General features: G+C 36.6%; 1 protein-coding gene across 1 annotated transcript in view; it reads left to right on the plus strand.

The window, feature by feature from the left end:
- The window catches only part of hmga2 (high mobility group AT-hook 2), a 188043-nt gene that overhangs the window by 134077 nt on the left and 29437 nt on the right, over positions 1–24529 (plus strand). Inside the window, exon 4 of the mRNA XM_028807034.2 lies at positions 20460–20492. Coding sequence (XP_028662867.1) covers positions 20460–20492 — 33 coding nt within the window. The remainder of the gene's footprint in view (positions 1–20459; positions 20493–24529) is intronic.

Consider the following 24529-nt stretch of genomic DNA (forward strand, 5'->3'; position numbering starts at 1 on the left):
TTTAGTGTACAAATTTTAAGAAATTTTGTATCTTGTGATTACACTGTATTATAGTTATTAATACACTACATATGATAAGTAAGAATTAAGCCAGTTACAGTATAACTTAATTTGTCCAAAGGCTTATTTTGAAATCAACTCTTAACTTAACTGGAAGCCAGTGTAGTGATGTAAGCACTGGAGTTACATCATCAAATTTACTACTTCTAGTTATGATCCTTCATGCCTTGTTTAAATTAATTGTATAATATTAAGAAAATTATTCAAATAGTCTTACAGTGATGCATAGCAGTGGTAATTTCTATTCAACCCAAATGCATGATCAAACTTTTCTGTATTCCGGTTATTAAAAAAAAAGTCATGTTGTAATATATTTTAACTAAAACAAAATAAATCTTAGAGAGTGAAACTGTGACTGTGGAAGATTAAGCCTTAATAACCTGTGGCATGAGGCAAATTAACGTTGCTGTCTCCAAAATTAACAATCATCAGTACTGTTGTGCTGTTTTCAAAATTTTCATCCAGTAAAAGAACCTGTGTTTTGTTATCCAAATTTCAGTGTAATTCACTCATGCACTTACTAAAGCAAGTCTCATAGTTTTTTTTTTCATATTCAAACCAATGAGAAATTGATTGTCAATACAGAAAAGAGAACTTGTTAGGTCAAATTCAGTTCACTAAGTGTAGGCGCTGAGCGTTGTGACAAGTTCTCAGGTAAAATGCCAATAGGAACTATACAAACTGTTAATAATATATTGAAGTAAGATATAAAGACTGATGCCATCTAGGCTAGGATATTCAGGGAGCAAGAGATTGACTTTCACAGATTAAAATTGAGAATTTCAGTTATAGAATACAATTCGGAATAGATTTCATTTTAATTGATATGAGGCAGATAAAGAATACAGACAGACAGGTACTGGTTGGGAGCTTAGTGGCTTGGTTCATCCATTCAGTGACTTTCTATTGAGTAGATGCCGTTAAGCTGAATTAGGCTCACTGAGAAGAAGGTACATGAATATTTGGATGGCTTGTCATTTTCATGGAACTAGTGAAATAGTACAGTGCGCAGTCAGTTTCAATGCTATTTAAACAAGCAGCAGGCTCCTGAAAATATTTTGAAGTGTAGAGTGAGATGCACTTGAGCCATCTGTCTGGTTATGTGGTGTTTGGTGTGCATTAGAACCTCTTGCACCATTTGTCATCAGAACACTGCTGTATTTAAAAGAGTATGTACTGTTTGTTCTTTAAACAAATGGACCATCTGAAACTGTAAAAAAAAAAAAGGTTAAGTGTATAATACTCCTTACACAATATGGGAAAATACATGACATATGCTCCTGGTAAACATGAGTTTTTGGGACTGGTCTTAAATGTTTGATAATCAATCTGAGCGCACATTTAAAAAAGGCTCCATATTTTATTTCTTTTAATAGATCTGTCTAAGCTGTACTTTAAAAATAGATGGCAGCACTTACTTAAGTTAACAACAAATAGAAAAACAGTTTCTCCTTGGTGAAGTGCCTTCGCTGACTGATTTTGAACAACTAACACAACAAGGTCTGGGTGTGTGGGAGATGGCAGGGCTATGTCTAGCTGCTGATCCCCTTATCTGAAGTCCAAGGATGTTCTCAGGACTTGACAGCTGGCAGCTGTACGTAGTGTATTTTATATAGCTATGGCTGTGACACTCGCTTTTTGAACTGTTAAGTGTTTTAGTGTTTACTGGCATTTCCTCTCTACACAGGCAAAAGGGACCAGCTGGTGATGCATCTGTGGAGTGGTTCAAAAAGTACTGTGTCCAAGATGTCCAGGAACATGGCATATTTTAAATTATTAAAATATTGTTTAGGCAGCTTGACTTTGCAACAGCTGCTTCTCAGTGCTTTGCCACATTCTAACTTTAGAGTTTGTATTACGTCTTTCTCTCGCTCTCTCTCAAATATCACTTGGAAAGAAGTTCTTCCATTTCTAAACTCCACAACAATTTGGGGTTTTCTAAGGAAAAAAAAACTTTGTTCCAGGTTGTACTAAAACGTATCTGTGCAGTTTACATCTGCACTTTAACTGACTTGCCCAATCTAAAGTATAAATTCAGTTTTATGTTAGATGTTACATTCATTTCTTACTATATTCATTCATATTTTTGCACATTCTTAATTTTGATATTGACGTTTATGCAAGATTGTGTTTATGTAATGGATATTCATGAAAAAAAATACTACTTTTTAGCTTATATTTGTTTTGAGGGGGTGTGCTGGTGGCATTCAATCAAATTTAGGAAACGTGTTTTCAGTTAAAATTTTATGGAATGTTAATAGTGCAGTTTCACATTTTTGTGGTTCCAATGGGAGTTATCCTTCATGTCAAGGAACTTTTCTTGAATAGCGCCATAGAGTGAAAGAAAGCAAAGAAAACAGCCACACTTTCAAAACATTTAGTAATATCTCTCTGGACTGAGTCATGACATTGTTGATTATATGTTAAACAAATCCAAATAAACAGTGCACTGGAGGTCAAGGGTAACCAATGGGTGGAACTAGCCAGGGAATGTGATTCATTTACCACAGAAGGACTTTTATTACTAATGTAGTATTTTCATTAATAACAGTGCTTTTTCACAGGCTGTTGTCAAGTCTGGTGCTCCACTTTTTCAGTATGATATCAGAAACACTTATGAAAGTTAAAGAAATGTCCAAAGCATTGAAGATGAGATTTTATTTTTTATTTTAGTTTACTAGCTTCTTTCATATGGTAAAAACCTAAAAATATATTATTGGTCACTGACTTTCAAATTCAACTCTAATAGACGCCAATCCAAATTTTTAATACTGATATTTTTGTTTCACATTTTCAGTTTTGGTAGTTCACAACATTAAGGTAGATGATTCATCTACTGCCAATTTTGTTTAATTTTACTTCAGTGTCATCTTGACTGTGGTTTTCAAACATTTTAATTCTGTGCACTCATCTATAAATTTCTGCTTTAAAAAAGGAGAAAATGGGCATTCAGAATTTCAGATCCTCTGCCAGATTTGAACTTCTTCATAAGGAAGTTCTTACTATTCAGACTTAGACTAGTATTCAGCTATTTAATTAATTACTGCTTCCATGACCAAGTGTTGGGACCTCTGATCTTGGTAACCATTAATGGGGTTACCTAAACATGAACACCACGTTAATTTGCTATGGTAATTTTCAGAGTTCCCACCTGTGATGTCTCACCATTCCTCTTTGTTGTATTCATGTAAATTTCCTTCTCGATTTTTGTAAGAAACGCAAGGTTACTGCTGCTTTCCTACTTGGTCAGCACAAAAAGCGTTTAAAGTTAAGCTAATTATATCAATATAACAAGTATATTAAATACATCAGAAGCGTATTGTGTCACTGCCAATACAATTCCACCACTAAAATGCCATTTCTGGTTAACCAAGTTATTTTTTTTTTAATTTTATGTTGGTAACTGAGGTGAAAGGTCAACATTGCATTACAACTCGGAGAATTCAGGTGGCCTTGTTTTCTCTGAATTATTTGGTTTAGAGCTACCACTACGAAGGGTGTTCATTTCTGACTGAGGAACTCTTACTGTTAGTCTGTCCAATAGTGCTTGAATGTTGCATAAGTCACCATTTCTGTCCGTGGATGTGCCTTCTTTCATTACAGAGTACCAAATCCATATTTCTCTCACTCCTATCCATACTCATTTCTGTTTCTTTCAAATTTCAAATTCCAGTTTAGTTTTAATTAAATTATTTATAGTGTGTCATTTTTTTGTATAATTTATTAGTGTTTTTATAATGACTGGTAAACTCACTCAGTCTTTCATTTTCTGAGCTAATTTTTTGCAGTTCAAGGTCACTGGTGGTAGCAGAAACTACAGTTATTAAATAATTATAACATTTCCAGTGTTGATTCCCACCTTGTGCTCCGTGCTGACAGGATAGGTTCTGATCCACAGCGCCCTCACCTGGACTAAGAGGGTATAATTAGGAATGGTTTGATGGAACAATTAATAATTGCATGAAATATTTACATGTAGTTATTGGCATTATTTTTATTATTGATAATTATTATTGATATTTACAAACTAAAGTAAAATGAAGCATCTACTACCAGATTTTCAATAGCCGTGTGCATGTGAGAGGCACTAACATGTTTCACCTTACAAGTTCTATCAATACACCAGACCTCCTGTTTATGCCTATCATTTCTTCCATTGCTGATTTGTTTTCTCTTCTCATTTTCCGTTTGGGCTTTAAAAATCTACAGTGCCATGCTGCCTTTGAATTTTTTGTCAATACATAGTGTCACCAAAATTAGCAATAGCATGTGTTAAAAAGTCTATGACTTTTCATAAAATAAGTTTACCCTAAAGTGATGTTGTGTAGTACATAGTATGAATATCATTTGTATGCTAGTTGTTAAAATTATTTATATTATGCATCTGCCATCTAATCCAATTCAGGATCATGTGGGCTAGAACCTGTTTTGTCAGCACTGGACATGATGTAGGAACCAGCTATGAACTGGGTGCTACTCTATCACAGCACACTTACATACACTTCCAAGTGGAGTTAATTCAGAGCTAATAATGATAAACTTGTAATTGCTCTATAAATATTTCTATTTTGATTTTTTGAGGAGAATGGCATAGTGGAGCAGTGGTTGATGCTGCTACCTCACAGATTTGTAATCCTAGGTTTGAATTGTAGCCTGGGCACTGTCTGTACAGGTCTTTCTTTGGGAAGTGCCACTCCTAAATCCATAGAGGCTTTTCTGTTTTACAACATAAAATAAAATTATTGGTCACAGACACCACCCCAGCAGTATCAGGCATAAGACAGGAATCATTACTGGTCAGGCTACCAGGCCAGAACAGGATCCACTCACACATACACCACACTTGTACAGAGCAAAGTTGCAGTCACCAATTAACCTGCCACACACATGCATCTTTAGGTATACGAGAAGAAAATTAGAGTACTCAGAGGAAACCACATACAGAAAACAATTGGTTGCCAGGAAGTTGGATCTGTGAGGCAGCAATGCTAACCCCTGGGCTATCAATGTTAAGTTTTCCATAAAGAAAAGACAACTGAAGCAGAAAATAATGCTGATGAATTATAATTGACCTTCTTCTCTGTTTTTCTGTGAAATGTGTAATATATGAAATATATAATTGCAACATGAATTCTGGAAATTGTAGTGCAGACATGGAAGCTGCACAGTGAGCATCTGTGTGATAGGCCATATCACAGAGTTCATTTTGTGAAAAGACTATAACTAATTGTAGCTTTTCTTTTCTTTTTTTTATAGTTAATTATTAAATTTATAGTTAATTATTTGAGAAGCTACCTGTGGGGTAGCTTCATGGATGCTCTGGGAGAGAAAGAGCCGGGGCAGCAACATGAATACAAGGGAGGGAAGCAACTTATACTAAAACTGGCAACTTATTGCTTGTCTTGAACCGTCGAGTTCGGATGTTATTTTTTGCATACTGAAGAAGAATGTCCATTTAGTCTGCATATGTTAGGGAAGGTACTGGCATGAAAGAGTGCACGTAGTCGGTCGTGCAAATGTAAAGAGCCATAAGAGTTAAAATCCCAGAGAGAAAGAGAATTTAGGAAGTTACATGAAAGTGGGGTTGTGAGCATGTGTGCAAAATATACAGCAAAATATACAAGGCATCCACTTGAAAGAGAGGCAACATGAGGTGGGTGTCACTGCGGCGTCTCTGGTTAGGTGTGCCAGGCACAACGGTGGAAGAGTGGCCAGGTAAACTGTGCCTGGCATATAAAATGGGAAAAAGAAAAGCAGTGGTTGTCTTTTGACCAACGGACATTTAGTAGCAAAGAGCTACAAGTAACAAAGATACTGTCTTTCAATATCATCCTTGTATATATTTGTAGTTATATTGATTTGTTTTTTTTTTTTTGTGCTTGTGCCATTTTTTCACTTTTTTTGCTTTTGATAGCTGTTCTTTTTTGTCCTTTTGATTTATGTCCTTTCTGAAGCAGAAGGAAAAAGAATGGTTTTTCATTGTTTCATCACTTTTAATTTGATCCACTGTGTAAGTGTACATAGTCACCATCACCTATATTTATTTATTGTTGCATGTAAATATCTTTTGTCTTTGTAAATGCCAAGATTATTTTGAGTGTATGACCCTGGATTTTTGGTTTCTGACACGGTAATAATTTTTTTTTTGGAGTTTTTGCTATCATTTTCAACCACTTGTCCATTCAGGTATGTTATCGATGTCTATAGAGTTTGAGTGTGTGTAGAGGTGTCAGTACATGAGGCATCAAAATCTGTACCAATGGACACACCTTTTAAAAGATGGGCCCACTGATACTGATTAGATCACAAAATAGAATGAAAACGATAACTCAGAATGAATGCTACACTTGGTGAAATACCATTATTAAGATAAACAATGAGAACAATCAGTATCTATTTTTATTACTTTGCCTTTCCTCACCTTAGATCTGCATGCCAGAAAAATAAGTAAATATGACAAATTATTAGCTTGTCTTGGTTGTTTTGAAAATGTTTTATATCAGTTCTAACTACAGAAGGCATCATTCATGATAAAAATAACTGATTGAATAAAGCATTGCTAGCACTTTAAAATGCAACTTTTACTTGTACAGTAAGTGTTCAAACACCAAAGAGAACATAAAAACCCTGGAAAAGAAACATTTTTTAGTTTTGATGCATATATTAAAAATGTTTCTACATTTTGTGTTTGTTTTGCTTCTCTATGATTTAAGAGCTAGAATCACTGAAACGACACGTAAAACCTCCACTTGACTAAAAAGGGTTTGGGTTCAGATTAAAGTCAAGTGAAGTCTACATTTGAAAACACTTCACCGTTTAGGGACTGGAATCTCCAGTGAGTTACTGGGGCCTTTCCACTTGAGTGGAATGACCTGTGATAAGTTTGTTTATCGTTTTGACTTGAATTGGCAGATTTCAATATTTTTCACATTCTTGGCACCAAGCCTTTTAGAAATGCAGAATAAGAAAGATGTAGTTGCAATGGTTTGAGGGATTGGATTTAACTGAGCAGAAGCTGGATGATTTTCACAGTTACCTCATTAGTGGAAGTTGATCCCTGTTATACTCACCAGGATTATTTGTCCAAAACTTCCCAAGCTGTTCAAAGTCCTTTTTTCCCCTTTTTTTAAATCTAATGTTTAGGCTTTTTTTCCAACTGTGTGAATTCTGATATGTGCACTATTAAGCTGGGAGACAGGAGCCCCTTTTTTGATCATGGCAAAAAAAACTTTGCAGGAGTCTTTGGGGCATGACATTCTTGATGCGAGATCATGTTACGGTAATATTTTGGAACACCCTGCAGGGTTGTTTAAATTCTTCCCATTTGTACATACTTTTCTTTTTTTTAAACTCTGTTGGATACCAAGAACTATTTGAGAAGCCATCTAATCACAAAGAACCAGACACCTTTGCATTAAATAATGCAAAAATCAGGTGAAAGGAAATATTAAAATATTTGAAGTTATCATCACAAGACCCCATTCCACCAACCTTAAAAGAAAAACTAGATGCAATTTAGTATGAATTTCAACAATCAATATCAGGTTAAGTCAAGTTATCAAGTTGCTGCTATATATTTTTGATATATGTAAATGATTTAGATAGGAATATAAGTAACAAGCTGGTTGCGTTTGCAGATGATACCAAGATAGGTGGATTAGCAGATAATTTGTAATCCATTATATTATTACAAAAGGACTTGGATAGCATACAGGCTTGGGCAGATTTGTGGCAGATGAAATTTAATGTCAGTAAATGTAAAATGTTACACACAGGAAGTAAAAACGTTAGTTTTGAATACACAATGGGTGGTTGGAAAATCGAGAGTACACCCTATGAGAAGGATTTAGGAATCATAGTGGACTCTAAGCTATGGACTTCCAGACAGTGTTCAGAAGCCATTAAGAAGGCAAACAGAATGTTAGGTTATATAGCACGATGTGTAAAGTACAAGACCAAGGAGGTTATGCTCAAGCTTTGTAATGCACTGGTGAGGCCTCATCTGGAGTACTGTGTGCAGTTTTGGTCTCCAGGCTACAAAAAGGACATAGCAGCGCTAGAAAAGGCGCAGAGAAGAGCGACTGGGCTGATTCTAGGGCTACAGGGGTTGAATTATGAGGAAAGATTAAAAGAGCTGAGCCTATACAGTTTAAGGAAAAGAAGATTAAGAGGTGACATGATTAAAGTGTGTAAAATTATGAAGGTAATTAGTACAGTGGATTGAGACTGTTACTTTAAAATGAGTTCATCAGAAATACAGGGACACAGTTGGAAACTTGTTCAGGGTAAATTTCGCACAAACATTTGGAAGTTTTTCTTTACACAAAGAACGATAGACACTTGGAATAAGCTACCAAGTAGTGTGGTAGACAGTAAGACTTTTGGGACTTTCAAAACTCAACTTGATGATTTTTTGGAAGAAATAAGTGGATAGGACTGACAAGCTTTGTTGGGCTGAATGGCCTGTTCTCATCTAGAGTGTTCTAATGTTCTAAAGAAAATGTGGAAACATGTTGTAATAGGGAAACAGGTAAATAAATGCAAATTCTGCTGGAATGTAAGCAGTTGTTAAATATATACTTGATATTTAACTCCATGACCCATTATTTGAAATTAGATTTTGGAAAATAGACAGATGTAATAATACATTCTACAACAGCATACTCTTAAAGAAATTTTTTGTTTATTTATATTGACACCTAAAATTCACAATGTTTAGCCCAATGCCCACTTGTTACTATAAAAACACTCAGAAAACTCCATCTAGTTTTGCTTTTAATTCTGCTTTAATGTGATGTGGGCAAACAGCTGTAGTACCACAGAAAGAAACATATTATTTGAAGAAGAGTCCCTGATCCACTGTAGTGAAAGCAGGATCTAAACAAACCATTTGTTCACAGGATTTTCAAATGGCCTGCTTTTGAAAAGCTCAGATAGCTGCTTAGACTGACCTGTGAGATAGCAGAAGTAGCAACCAATCCAGGATGTATTGGCTAATTTAGAATTTTATTTTTAATTTTTATTCATGATTCAAAAACGTTCATTCATTTGCTAGTTAACAAAAGATACTGAATGGTTTCCTTTTCTGTCACTTCCACCCATCATAAAGCAGGTAAATAAACACTCACTATTACAACAGAAGAAATACTGGCAGGTCAACAGTTCAGAAATTGGAGTAATAGGAACAGGAGGTGTAATTTAAACAGGTTTTAGGAGTAAAGACAAAAAGCAGTGAAAAACAATGAAGAAGCTGTAGCTAAAATGAGCAAAAAGAGCTCAGTATCAAACAAAAGAGAGAGACAGTGATTGTTTTATATTCTTTGTTTATCCTAAACATAGTATACCTGGAGCTGCAGGACAGCATAGAAACAAAAAATTACAGTGCCTACAAGGAAAACATTAGCAAAATGGCTTACATGTAAAGTAACAAACATAATGTAAAAATAACAACATACAATTTTGAAATCATAATAAACGTAATGATAGAAAAGTAAACAATAAGCTCAAAACTGAGAATTGTGACACTTATAAAGTTAATATCTTGTTCCTTTTCTGCATCTTTTTGTAACTTTCTGTAAGGTCATTGTTTTTTAATGGACTACAGAATTATCTCTTTTTCTATTTTAATGCTACTGCAGTTGCTGTTTCTTAATTCATATAGGCATTTAGTAAAATGCTTATTTCTAAGATGCTGTCTAGAGGTGTGCTTAGAAATATTCTTCCACATCAGGGTCATACTGGTTGTGGAGAAAGAAAAACATAGTCAGCTAGTTCCTGGTGTCACCTCATTCCCTTCCCCAGTGTCCCCAGCACATTAATCCCTGTAAGGTTCACAGAATGCTTCTGTATTGACAACTAGTCATTTACTCTTGACTGCCATTATGAGGGTATATAAATTACCTATACGATGTGTTTATTAACTGCACTATTATGTAATAGATACTGCACGTAACATTTAGAAATTTGCTGTAACCTTGAATCCTAGCATTGAGCTATCAGTCTAATAGCATTTACGATTATGTGTGGTTGCAAGACTGTACTCATCTTTCACTGTACATCAAAATGGTAATATTTTGATGGGTTTCCTGAATAGCAAGGGTTATTTGGCGTACAGCAAATATAAGATCGGCACAGATAGTGGAAAGGTGTAGTAGAATTTGTTTAAAGAAAAAGTCATTTAAAAATATCTGAATGAGGAATCATTCCACATACTAGTACAGTACTGGTGAACAGGGACCAACGGGAATTCAACGAACCCCTGTAAGTAAAGAAATGTACCATGGAAGTAGATATGCTGACAGTTTCGGATTGAGAAAAATGTTTATAAAATTGCAATGAACTCAGCTGAGTTCCTCAAATCAGAAAGTGGTAGCAAGGGATTCTTATGTCAGACAGATTGAACCATATGTGACATATTGGTTAAGGGAATGGTGAGACCATGAGTAAGTCTTTTAACCTGCCTTTTCTACACCTTGAAAAATATGTAAACAGTTTAAGTGTGTGCATAATGTCCAGAAACTGCTATGGGCATCTAGCATTTTAAATGAATGTAAAGAGTCAACAATGGTGGGACATGCTGGGGCCCCAGATTATATTCTTTTCAAATGATTCCAGTGCTTGTTTGACTTAAATTTTTCCAGGGGTTGCTCTGAAATGATATTGAGGTTGAGATCCCTTCCTGCTATAGAATCTTCTTCTTCTTCCTTTAATATAACATAGATAAGATACTCTTTAGATAGGTTTCTGTAGTAGCCAGTGCCCTAGTTAACAGAACAGGGCCATCTTGGTTCCTTCTATGGCATTAAACTGACTTGCTTTCCTGGAGAACCTCTTTTATACTGAGGATGCATCACATGACTGAATATGACAAATGGCCTCTTGATTTTAACACTGCTAGGTGGGATTACCTCCCTGTGTCTCCATCAGTCACCCCAATTCCTTTTTGGACCTTGTCATTTCACTATTCCTTCTGGCACCCTCCTAGAAAAAGAGAAGAACATGCTCTGAGAAATCTAGAATCATTTTTCTCTTCACTCTTTAGGAATCTCCTCTGTTATTCCCCTGGTCGTAAATTTGTTCTCACAAGGAGGTAGAGTGAACTGTGACAATGTATAGATACAAATATACTGTATATGCATGGTAGATTGTCCCTGTTCTGTGTAATGAATGGAAAGTAGTGACTGACAGCAGTACTATATGAGAACAATACTTCTTGTTTTCTACACCAACTGATTCAAGTTCAAGAAGGATAAAATTCAGTGCCCTAACAAAGCTGGAGTTTGTTAGATTTATTTTTTACAAAACGTCTTTAAGGCATTGATTTTGAATCTTGATACCAGACATCTGCTTTCACCACCAAGGATTTAACCTGGGTTCTCATCTAAGTACTCTGGTATTTTGTCATTGTATAATAGGTTGTCCAACCGAAAACATTTGGATTTCACCGCCATCGCCAACACTGCTGAGTACTGAATTGCAAGATTCAGAAAGGTGATATCTGTTTATTCTCTCCTTGGAAAAACACTCTTTTTTTCCACTTTGCATCTGTTATCTGCGAGCATTTCATCCCATACATTATTCATCAGTATTAGTGACTATTTCAAACTGAATTTTTGCTTGTTTTGTTGAGTACAGTATGTATTTGGTATAATAGTTACATTCTTTTTTTTATTTTTTTTATATATATTCTTCTTACTGTATGTTCCAGGGAAAATAGCAAGAATCTAATTATTGACCTGTCTAATTAGACCTACAGTATAAATAAAGTTTTCCAATATTTTTGTATTTTGTTATTTAGGGAAGTGCAGGTCTATAGGAACTGTTTGGTTTTTTTAAGATCCCTGCTCTTTATTTGATCTAAATTAGTACTTTTCATTTCAAATCTTATTTACAGTGTTGGCAGGACATGAGGCACTTAAGACTGAACTTTGATGATTTGGTGTTGGCCTAAGCTCTCTGTCTGAGAGTATAATGACCTATCTAGTAAGCCAGGCCAGGTTATTACAAAAAGTGGGCTTGGCCCTAAGTTTAACATGGACTTCGAGGGTGGGAGGCAGTAGTGCTACCCATTGAACCACTATGATGGCCTGAGGCATAAAGACACAGGTTGAAAAAGAATCATAATAGGTATCTTAAATTGCTTTTGCAATTAGGATAAATCTGACAAACCAAAGTAAAGTCTCAGAACCAGTTTGAAAAAGTTAAAAGTGGTTAAATTAGCTGAGCAGGATTAATATGCAAAAAGAAAAACAAGACAAGTGGCATCTATAAAGCCAGGTAATCTAATCAGTCTACAGTGCAATATCAAAGAGAAGATTCTCAATTGAGATCTTTAAAGCTCTTGTTGATTCAATGAACTATGGCTATCCCAGAAGGAGAGTGAGTAATTTATGTGCAGTCTCCTAAGTGAATGAAATATTTTGTGGTTGTTTACAGCAAATAAGGTGGCTCTGAGGCTAGGGATTTGCACTGGCAATTGGAAGGTTGCCGGTTCGAATCCCGTAAATGCCAATAGGGACTCTGCTCTGTTGGGCCCTTGAGCAAAGCCCTTAACCTACAATTGCTGAGCGCTTTAAGTAGTGAGAAAAGCGCTATATAAATGCAAAGAATTGTTATTAAAACAAACATAACCAGAGATATAGAATAAACAATACAGAAACACAAATATTCCGAAGACTGACTGAATTAAACTCTATTAATCTGCAAAAGTAAAAAAATCTGTTTTTAAACAGTTGGGTAAAATCACTGAATTCATTTTTATGGCCTGCAGGGCTTGAATGACTGATTAAAACAACCCAAGAAAGCTAATAGTTTTTAATGAAAACACTACCTTATATTGGAAACAAGCAAAAAAACTCAAAATGCAGAATCATTCTTTTTCTCTCTTAGCAAAAATGTCAAGTGTGACAACATTAGTGAATGAATTCTCCTTCATTATTCAAATTTTTTTTCTCTCTCTTTCTCTCTTTGTCTGTCTGCTGCTCTATTAGTGCTTGATACATTTGCCCTCTCTTCCTCCCAGGTCATGAACTGTCCTGCACTTCCTTCAGTACTTCTAATGAGAGCAGGCCGGTGGGCATGGCTTACATATCCGCTAATTAGGGACCTGCTCGTGAGCTGGGGGAGACTTCACAGCTGGTGGAAATAAAGAATATAAAGTGAGGTCACAGTCTCTATCCCTTTAGTGTCCCTTTATGTTAAACATCCCTTGAAGAATACGCATGAGCACAGCTGTGACAGCACATTTGAATATACAGTATAAACTATATATATATATATATATATATAAAGTACAGACATTGCTTTTCATGTCATACAGAATGATAGCTGTCAGTGTTCTAGGTATTTCTTGGTGGGAAAGTAAAGAATTCACAGCTATTTTTGAATAGGTATTCGTGAATTTTACCAAACAAGAACATGTTTAGAAACTGTATTAATAACATTAAAATTTTAAACTGAAATCAATTTAGACTTGCCACACTCTCAGATGCAGATTATGACTAGCAAAAATTAATGGATTAAAATATCAGAAAATATGTAAGTATGAGTGACTACGTAGGTTCATTCTCAAATAGCCCTTAATGTTGTTAACGTCATGTGAGTCACATAATGGTTATATGACAAAATGAACAGTAGGAATCCTAAGACATTGAAAAAAAATCTTGCAAAACTACACTTCTCAAAATGACACAATACCAAGAAACATTGGAATGTCAAAACCATGGCACGCATTTTCGAAAGCTCATGGAAAATATATCTATAAATACAGACAGTCAAGGCTGGGGGGCTGTTAAAGACTGGGCTGTACAAAAAATAAATTGTTGTTGTTTGTCATATGTTTTGTGAGTAACAGCAGTTTGATTTTGTGTGACGTTTTAAATAATGGCTGTTATTTATTCCATTTTTACATTAAGGTGGTATTTGTTAGTCATAGGCAGTTGTGAATTTTTTTTTTCAGTTTCAGCTACAGTATGTAAATCTCTTAAGCCTGTTTGAGTTACTATATGTCACTTGATGACCTCCCATATTGGAGGATACCCAATTTTGCAACAGAAGTGCGGTGTGTGACGGTACAGATAGGATCTTTGCTTCTATTTGCCTCTGGGAGCCTCTTGAACCCAACACGGTCAGTACCGTAACCGAGATGAGCATGTTAGATGAGGACAAAACACACCAAGTAAGGAGATAATGAAAAGTGCAAGTGTTTTTATTATAAAAAAAAAAACAAATCCACAAAAAAGTGTCCCAAAGTATAGTGCTCAAAAAAGTTCAATAAATAACCCATAAAATGAAGTGCATGTTGGAGGTTAAAATCAATAAATAGAAAAATCAGTTAAAAATGAGGTTAAAACATTGCAGTACAGGAAACTCAAATTTAAAATCAATAAGCGCTGGTGCCTTCCCTTAAAACTGAAGCATCTCCGGATTATCATATTTGGACCTCGCAGCCCAGAGAGACATCGACCAGCAGGTGCATACACCCATCTCTTCCGGCCCGTGTCCCCTGCTGCCAATCCCATGGTGTCCGCGGGTAACCACCAAGTCCTGCTCCGTCCAAACCGCTGCCAATCCAGGCTCCACCTGGCGCAGGTACTCTGTACTCCCACAGCTGCCGTCACAAAGGCTCCTCTTGGCAAGAGCAACTCCAGAGCATAATGGTCGCACCTGCTCCAAAGACGCTCAACAGGAGTGACCCACATCCCCCTACTGAGCACTGGCCACTTGCTCCTCCTTGGTGCTCTACTCCCGTCCACCAGCTTGTTTCCTCTTGCTTTCTCCTGCCTGCTTCTTCTCCCATCTTTTAACCACCACTCTCTTTTCTTGACTCTGGAAGCGGTACTGTCTCCCTCTGGCTATTTAGGTACTCCATTTTCATGTCTTTATTTTAACTTAATTTTGGTTAGATAAATCACTCCAATTCTTTATACTGCATGTACAGGGTGAGCCAAAAAAATGTAACACATTTCAAATGTTTATTCTCCAAAAATGATACAAAATAAAATAAACTTCATATAGATACAAGAAAGGGTATACAAAATAGATTTTTTTCACTGCGATACACTCATGGAGACGATTTCTGAACTCTCGCATGACTCGCTCTGTCATTTCGAGGGGAATAGCGGCGATTTCGTGGAGAATAGTGTCCATGAGGGCTTCAAGGTTTTGAGGTTGGTGTGTGTATACCTTCGACCTGGGATAGCCCTACAAGAAGAGATAGCACTGAGCGAAATCAGGCGAACTTGAAGGCCACCCAACATCGCCACACAGGGACATCAGCTTCATTTCAGAAACATTTCCCCTAAAACTTGCGTGGATCTCTGCATTGTATGAGCTGTTGCTCCATCCTGTTGAAACCAGGCATCCACCACATCCATTCCTTCCAGTTCAGGCCGCAGAAAGTTCTCTAGCATTTCAATGTAACGTTCTGAATTGACGGTGAGCGTCAAAAAAGTAAAGGCCTACAATGCCAAATTCTGCAGCTGCGCACCAAACTAACATTCTTACTGTGCAGGGGTCACCGATGAAGTCCACAAGGGTTGGTTTCAGCCTAATAGCGAAAATTTTGCTTATTTACGCAACCATTCAAATAAAAATGTGCCTCGTTGCTGCACATGACGGTGTCATCTCGATGAACGTTTTGCAAAATATTTGCGCACAACTCTCTGTGGCTCTCCCAGTCTCCCTCAGTGAGTTCCTGCACTACCATCATTTTGTATTGATGGAAATTAAGGTCCTCATGCAAAATCCTCCTTAAAGACATGTTGGACATGCCTAAGGCAGAAGCATGTTTGCGCGCTGAACGTCTAGGAGACATCCTTGATGCCCTTACAGCTTGGATTTTTTGAGGCGTTTGTATAGTTCAACGACAGCCTGGAGATTTTCTGTTCAATGTTTTACCCGTCTGTCTAAATTTAGCCACCCTCTGAAGAATTGTTTTCCTATTTGGAACATCACCATTAGGAGGAATGCTGAAGTGCGTTCGGCAGGCTCATTGCGTTGTGATGATGGATTCGTTGTTCTTGAAGAATGCTTTGACAGCGAAATCACAGTGCCCTCCGGACCAAGGAATGTTGCCGAATGAAAACTACAAGGGATCGCCTATCAAAGGACCACCACCCCAGACCACTCAGCTGCCTCTACCTCACACAATGACCTTGAGAAATGTGGTACTTCATTTTGGCACCCCCTGTATTTTTGTAAGGTGTTTTTTTCAGTTGTTTTTCTCTGTGTCTGTGTGGGTTTTCTTCAGGTGCTCCTGTTTCCTCCCACAGTCCAAGGACTTGCAGGTTAGGTGGACTGATGATGCTAAATTAACCCTAGAGTGTGCATGTGTGTGTGTTTGTCAATGTGTTTGAGTAAGTGTGCTCACCTTATGATGGACTGGCACCCTGTCCAAGGATTTTTCCTGCCACCTTCCTTGTGACCTTGCTCTGCATAATTGGGTTAAGAAAATGGATTTTTGGATGAATGTTTTGTGTTTTAAATACACATCATTTTGTGCTATATTTTAACAGTACTGTATTTTTAATGAATACACTATATTGTTTACTGGGTTTATTATAAATAAACATAGTTGAATTACTAGTAGCTCTAAATGAGTCTGTTGTGAATAGATGTCTTGCAACACAAAATCTTTATTCTTTGATGATTTGTCACTTTCTTAATTAAAACAAACCTCCTTTACATAATATGAGTTGGATTTTAGTTAATTTCTGCTATGTGCATAGTATAACTTTTCTCTCAGAAAAGTATCTGGCTAGCTTCTTTATATATTATGTAATCTGCATTTTAAATTTAAATATCACAGTAACTGTAAAGTCACCACAGTAAATGTTTATATTCTTGTAACCCTTAAAATGTAAATTTCCTGATGAGCAAACAGTCGCATTTGAAGTAATACCTACTTCTGGCCTAGCTACCAAATGAGGACCATCAGCGTTTATTACCTATGTTGGCACATTTTTACTGAAGTTGTCTGTTAAATATGTCAGGTTTATACTTAACATTATTAGGTCGTTTGGTATAAGTATGCCAAAGTAAAACATGAGAAATTCAAAATCTAAAGTTATGGCCAAGGAAACTTGAAGGAATCATTGTCTTCAGCGTATTAAGAGAAATATTTATCAGTGCATTTTTGGCTGATCTGAAACCAACATTCACTCTGCACAAAAAGCAGCCGGGAAAAACATTGCTACATGTGCTAGGCCGACAGCCAGCTTTGGCTTCCATTCAAATGTTGTCCTTTTCCTGAATGAACTGTCAGGGCCTAATTCTTAGAAAATCTGCTGAGCTGGCTGGCCTTTCTGAAGATTTTCTTTGAGGTATAGTGTTCTCTACTAACATGAATGCAGTGCTCAGGGCCAAAAATGTGGGGATTTCGTAGTGGTGGGTGAAAAAAGAGAGTAAGGAAACAGAAGAGAGGGAGGAAAGAGAGAGTAAGAGGTCAGAGAGATGGTCAAGTGAGTAAAAAGCTCTGCAGAATTTCAGTGTGGCTGAGGTGTGAGCAGTAGTATTGATGACTTCAAAGAATATCAAGGCAGGACTTATAGTTTGAGTACAGGATCCTGTTCTTCTGTTTTTGTTCATCAATATCAATAACCAATGCATTCCAAAATATAAAAAATACAGTGTTGCAAGTATGGATATATGTAGTTGGGGTGAATATAATGTCTATCTTCTTTCTAAATACTGGTGCCTTGTACAAAACACTGCATGGATTTTTTTGTTTCACTAGAACTTATGACTCACCAGTGAGCCCAATCAACTCTGTGTATGTATTCCTGCTGAAGTTGAAAAGAACATGTGGAAACCAAATTTGTCACAATGATTTGTAGTCATTTTAAAGATTTGACATACATTGATATATTATCAATACGCACAGAACGGTGTGGCAGCCTGCTGCCTCGCAGTAAATAGATCAGGGTTCATGTCCTGGGTCCTCCTTGTGCGGAGTTTGCATGGTCTCCCTGTATCTGTATGGGTTTCCTCAAGGTGCTTCAGTTTCCTCCCACAATCCAAAGATATGCAGGTTAAGTGAAGAGGTGATGCTAAATTTGCCCTTACGTGTATTTGGTGCGTTTTGTCCTGTGATGGACTGACACCCTGTCCAGGGTTTATTCCTGTCTATGCTAGCTGGGTTAGGCTGCAGCCCCTGCCACAACCATTGTCTGGATTAAGCAGGTTAGAAAATGACATGATATGACCTATTATCAGTACCATTTTGTATTCTGTTAATTGGTTGGCGGCTTCTATTTTGAGACAATATTTGCATGGCCATAGACATATTGTTTATGGTTGCTTTGCCTGTGGAGGTCACATAATGTATAGCGTCATCATGTCCCACTTATATGGGATGGCAGCACACTTTTTCTGACATCCATGTATTAGATCTTGATTCCTGTCAGTGGAAGCTAAAAGTTTTTTATACAAAAGCTTAGTTATGATTTGGAGTCAGTACCATATCAAAAAAGGATGCAAGGTCTCCTAAAGGCTCCTCTAGCCAGGTGAGGACTCCTCACCTCAAACCACACTGGACTGCTACAAACAAAAAGGAGTTAGAGCTTCAAAAATACTTTCAATACTCCAAAATCTAAAATTGCCTTTTAAGAGAAAGGAAAAACTGTAGAAAAACGTTTGCCCTAAGGACACATTCTCTAAAAATAATCATTTTAAGTCAAAATGTTTATTCAAAGCAAGAAAATATAACAAAAATGCTAAAAGAAAAAAAATATGTAAAAGGAGTTGCCTAAAGGGTAATCCAATAGCAAACAAATTCCAATATACTAAATCAAGGACAAATCCAAGAAACAAAGTAAAAAATGTAAGCAAAACCAGTCAATCCTAAACAAAAACCAATACTCATAAGACTCCGGTAACACTTAATGCATCACTCCTCAGCTCTCCATTTCTCTGGCTTAAATAGCCAGAGTCTCAGGAGTGGTGACAATGTGGGGGTGGACCAGGAAACATAGGAGAACACTACAAAACACATAGAAACATAATATCAAGTAAATGATTAAAGAAAGTATTATCAAAGAAGTATATCATTTTACATAAAAGAAAATAAAAAACAAAATAATGAAAAATTAAACTTAATAAATACAACTTTTGTGTAATGTCTGATTTTGGTTTGAAATGAGAAAGAAATGGGAATCAATATCCACCTTACCATTATGTATTAGTTTCCATTCTTTAGAATGAAATACATCCAAAATAAACTTTAGCTACTGCAATACCCAGGGATGAAGCATAATGAAGGCTTCTTGCTTTGACTCCCTTCACTACATCTTTTGTCTAACGTAGGTCCTCATTCAGCACATAGCTGCCTTCTATGCATTATATTCTATTTTTGAACACCCTATTGCGGGTGTTCTGGTTTCTGCATAATGGCAGGGTGTATATTGATTCCAATTTCTTTCCCATTTCAAGCCAAAATTTGACATTAAACAAACATAGTTAAGGGAGTCAAAGTTGGACATCATGATAAACAAGACTACTGTATATTAAGATAAATACTAATACAGAAATTCATTTTATGTAGTAGAGAACACAAATTAGCTTACCTCCTTTCTGTTTAAAAGTATATACTTGTTTGAAATGATAATGTTTGGTAACCAAGCAAAACACTTTTAAGTGTAAGTGACTACATGTTACCCTGCAATATTTCAGTACCTAATATGCTGGGTAGCCTTCCCAATGAAGCAGTCTGAGAGAAACAGAGAAGCAGTACCCTGATAAAATCTAAAATCTTTCTAAAATACATCATTGAACCTCCACCAAAGGCAATCACCTAAGACAATCACACACACTCACTTTAACCCAGGCCTTTGTACCCACTTCTAGACTATTTCTTGACAGTTCATTATACATTAATTTTAGCATTGTAACCATACTGTGGAGACTGCCTTATATTATAGTCCTTTTCCTAAGGGTTGGGGCAGTAATGAATCAGCCCCTCTGTGGGTGACAGTTTTAAAGGCCAAAATAAAAATTGAAAACTTGTTTAACAAAAGGGTGAAATAGTGATAAGCCTCTCTGATCTAACATCGTGGATTCAAGTCCCACCCCTGGATGTTGTCCTTATGGAGTTTGTGCATTCTTCCCACATCTGTGTAGGATTTCCACCCAAAGACATGTATAGTAGGTGAAATGCTGGATAAAAATTAGTTGAGTAGGTGTGTGAGCCCTGAAACGAACTGGCACCCTGTCTAGGTCTGAATCGTGCATTGCTCCAAGTCCACTGACGTTCTCTCTAATTAATTAAGTGGGTTGGAGAATGTTGCTGCTGTTGTTTCACAACATTAATTAATCAAACTAATTTGTATTTGATAGTAGTATAATAACTCATTTCCAGAAATAATTTATGTCTTATTTCCTCTTTTTGTCTTTTTTATTTATAGCCACAGCAAGTGGTCCAGAAGAAGCCTGCTAAGGTAGGATTAACATTATGGTTTTTATTCTGATTGTCAAATATGTTTACCTTTTTGTGTGATTCTGTATTACAGAATAATTAACTCAGTTGAACTGTTAAAATGCTTTCTGTTGGAAACTTGAAGTATTTCATAGCCAAGCTGCTACATTATTAAAGCAAGTCATGTGCCAACAGTGTTAGAGAATGTTACTTCTAAAAGAAACATAGTTACATTACTCATTACTTACAAAAAAGTAAATGTTGTAGACTTACATGTTATAAAATATGATGTGTCTAAAACAGTGCATTACGTTTGTGTTACTTTTTCTTCTTTTGTATGAGGAACTGAACAATTCACTGACCAGTATTTCTCACTGAATCCTAAGTCCATATAGGACCATCATGAAACATGGTCAAATCTGATCATTTCTTTTGTTTTATAAATATGTTTAGCAAATCATGTGAAGTCGATAACATCCATCCCCTTTATCTATCTTGTAATGTGAGCCCAAGAAGATTGGCAGTATGAACACTAGCCGCTGCGCCACCAGATCACATTACTTCAAAGTATTTATAGCAAATAGCTGGATTAAAGCTAGACTGATATTTATTTTCAAGTTTCTGTTACGCTGGGCATACACTGTACAATTTTTAGAAATCATGGGTAAGCAACTACTCACACTGTACGATGGAGTCGCCAACTCATATAGGTGTACAAAATGTATGAGCATGTTCATTTTAAGGTTGGTTTTCAGAATTATGTGTACATGGTGCGGTAATGTGCCTAGCCAGACATTTCCAAGGGAAAGGAAAATAACCTTAACATTTGGGAGAAAGTCAAGAAAGGAAAAAAATGGCACTTTTTTATACTAGAGTTCAGCACCTGTGCTGTTATAAAGGCCAACATAGCTTTGCACAATGTCCAGACACAACTCTAACGGGTCCTAAACAGCCACTGATGTAAGAATTAGTTTACTGTGTAGGGGGGATACTGAAATAAAAAGCAGGTAAACACTTAGTGTAGTGTTTGAAAAGCGACATTGTGTCTCAAGCCTAGAGGCCAGTGGTCTCATGTATAAGCGCTGCGTACGCACCAAAATGTTGCGTACGCCTGTTTCCATGCTCACTTCAAGATGTATAAAACTAAACTTGGCATAAAGCCTCACACATTCTCACACCAGCCTTACCCAGCGTACGCAAGTTTCTACTCGGTTTTGCAAACTGGCGGCACCAAGAGTAAAAGCAGTGCTACTGTTCCTGTGTAGGTTTCCCATTCGTTTTTAGATGCACATCCCTGACGCAGCTTTATCAAATACACTGAAATTAACCACATATCGTTTATAAATTTAAGGCATCTGATTATAATCAACCTGTAACAATATAATGGTCCACGGAATGGCCAAACTATTCCAAATACCACAGCTGCTTTAGCGTTGTTACTCTCAGTGCACCACTCAGAATATTTTAACCCAGTGTATCTGAGTGTGGAATCACAGTTATACAGCAGCTGATCAGAAAGCTCTACGGCAGGCTGTGTCGAGAGCGTAGAGGATTATCAGGATAGAGCTTGTAGCACACATTTCCTCAGCCATGCGCAAAGTCTGTTTGAACTTCGCCCATTCGGCAAGCACTTCAGAGCCTTTCCTGCACAAACCTCGAGGTTCAGAAACAGTTTCATCCCAAGAGCTACAGTATAAACACACTCAATCAGTTCATCAAGTGCTCCCGGTAGAGCTGTTTGTACAATTACAATTACCTCACTATAAACCTGCACTACAGTTTTAATATTGCACAGCCTGAGCCACTTTATGAGCCATTTGCACTGTCTACACTATATGTACATGTACATTGTACTTATGCTTTCTTATTGCATATTTTTCATTGTTCTTATCGTAGTATTATTATTATTATTATATCATTTTATAGAAAAATAAGTTTATGGAGGATAACAACAAAGGAATTCAATTCAATTCAGTAGAAGAGAGCACATATTTACAGATAATAATGACTGGCTTCTAAGTCGATTTAGATTTCCAAAAGCTATCTTTTTGGAGCTCTTGATATCATTTTTAAAATGAAATGCATTCAAGTATGTATATTACATTATACTGATACATTTTTAGTTTCATGTAAATAATGTATACTGTTAATAATTAAACATGTGGGCATGGTGGCGCAGCAGAAGCAGTGAGCTGGCGCCCCGTCCAGTGATTGTTCCTACCTCGTGCTGTATGCTTACTGAATAGATGGATGGTATAATTAAACATGTACTACGTAGATATTTCAATGTTCCTTAAAAGCTTTGAAGATTCAGCATTCTAAGCTTACAGATGGCTTGATATTTATTAAAGAACTTATTGTGTGGAGATTGGTTACGTGGAGAAAGAAAAGGAAGGACAGGAATTGGGGATTAGTACATTTGAAAGAGACAGTGCTGCAGCAATAAATTATTTCATCAAGGGTTGCGGGAGGCAGGAACAGTCTCTGGACAGAGCGCCAGCTTATCACTACCACTGTGCCACCATGCCCCCATGTTTAATACATGTTTTAATTAATTTCATCATGAAACTGATATTAAGTATACATCTTACTATTTAAATTGTTCAGAAAGCTGTAATATCATGAATGTGATGTATTCTGTGTCCTGTCAGTGTAAGAGAAAGCCCGTTTAAGAAGCACGTAGTAATTTACACACATAGATCACAGGTGGCACAGTGGTAGTGCTGCTACTTTGCAGTAAGGAGATTGTGGGTTCACTTCCCAGGTCCTCCCTGTGTGAAGAGTGCTTTGAGTAATGAGAAAGGCACTATATAAATGTAAAGAATTATTATTATTATAGAGCACATGAAAGAACACATAAAATACACAGCATTTAACGTGCTACTTTAGTTACAATGAGATCTGAGAAACTAGTAAATTTAACATTGATTTTAAGATTAAGTTCACAACGTTCTACTTTAATGACAAAATAAACTGTAAGATGAAAGTGGACATTTCAACCTGTTTTTTTCACTGTGTCCCTGTACTTTTATTCTTTTCACTGTACCCTAATACGCTTCCTTATGGGCTACGACTCGCCTTTTAACGTTGACTTTAATATCTGACCACTGTTTTTTTGGGCACTGTGCAACTTTCTGAGCATGAAATTCTGAGATTCACTTGATCAACGTCCTTTTGTTGTTTATATCACTGCTTAAGCCAACAAGCAGTACGTTTTTCCTTGCCTCCACTTCACATTCGCTAAAATTCTTTTTTTCACGTGCTTTTGCTATTGTCTTTTAACCAAACACTGAATGGGGAAGGTAATATTTATATTGATTTGCATATTAAAATATGCTAAATTCTGGAAGGAGTCAGGGTGGGACGGCAGGCATGTGTACATGCGTTACTTTTCACGCTGGCCAGGATTTACGAAGCTAAAGTGCATGGAAGTTGGCTTATGCACGGTTTTGTGCATCTGAATTTTTTTGTGTGTATGTACATTTCCACTTTTAAGTGTGAATTCTATGCACGCCATTATGCATGAGGCCCCAGAAGTGGTTGAACACATGTGATGCCTCATTGAAATTAATAGAGGCCTTGCAGAGACATAATGTGTCACGTTGCATGGACCTATTCGTGTAAATTGGGATTGGCTGAGGTAAATGGCATGCTTATAGCTGTAATTAAACTGCACCATTTTTGTTTAAAACTCAACATTTTTGACTGTGTCTCTTTGTCTCACTTCTCTCATACTGTTCTTATTTGGTCCCAAACTACAAGGACTCCCTTTGTGTAGTTTGGTGCCCACAATCCCTCTACATGAGGTGTCACATATGGCCCTGATAGACAGTTTTACCCATTTAAAATACATGATGACCACAGGTGTCTTAAAATGTCAAAAAAGAAAAGAGTTGTGCTCCTATCTCCTGCCAAACCATTCTCTGAAAGCACAAAGAAAAGAAAAATGTTTAACTGGATGTGTGGATGGTTTGAGGCGCAGACTATTTTATGGAGAGAATTAGAGGTGCATAGTCTATGTAATTTACCATTATGTGTGTTTATTTTGGGTTCTTACGG

This window comes from Erpetoichthys calabaricus, chromosome 1, assembly GCF_900747795.2.
Source record: "Erpetoichthys calabaricus chromosome 1, fErpCal1.3, whole genome shotgun sequence".
NCBI classification, from domain to species: Eukaryota; Metazoa; Chordata; class Cladistia; order Polypteriformes; family Polypteridae; genus Erpetoichthys; species Erpetoichthys calabaricus.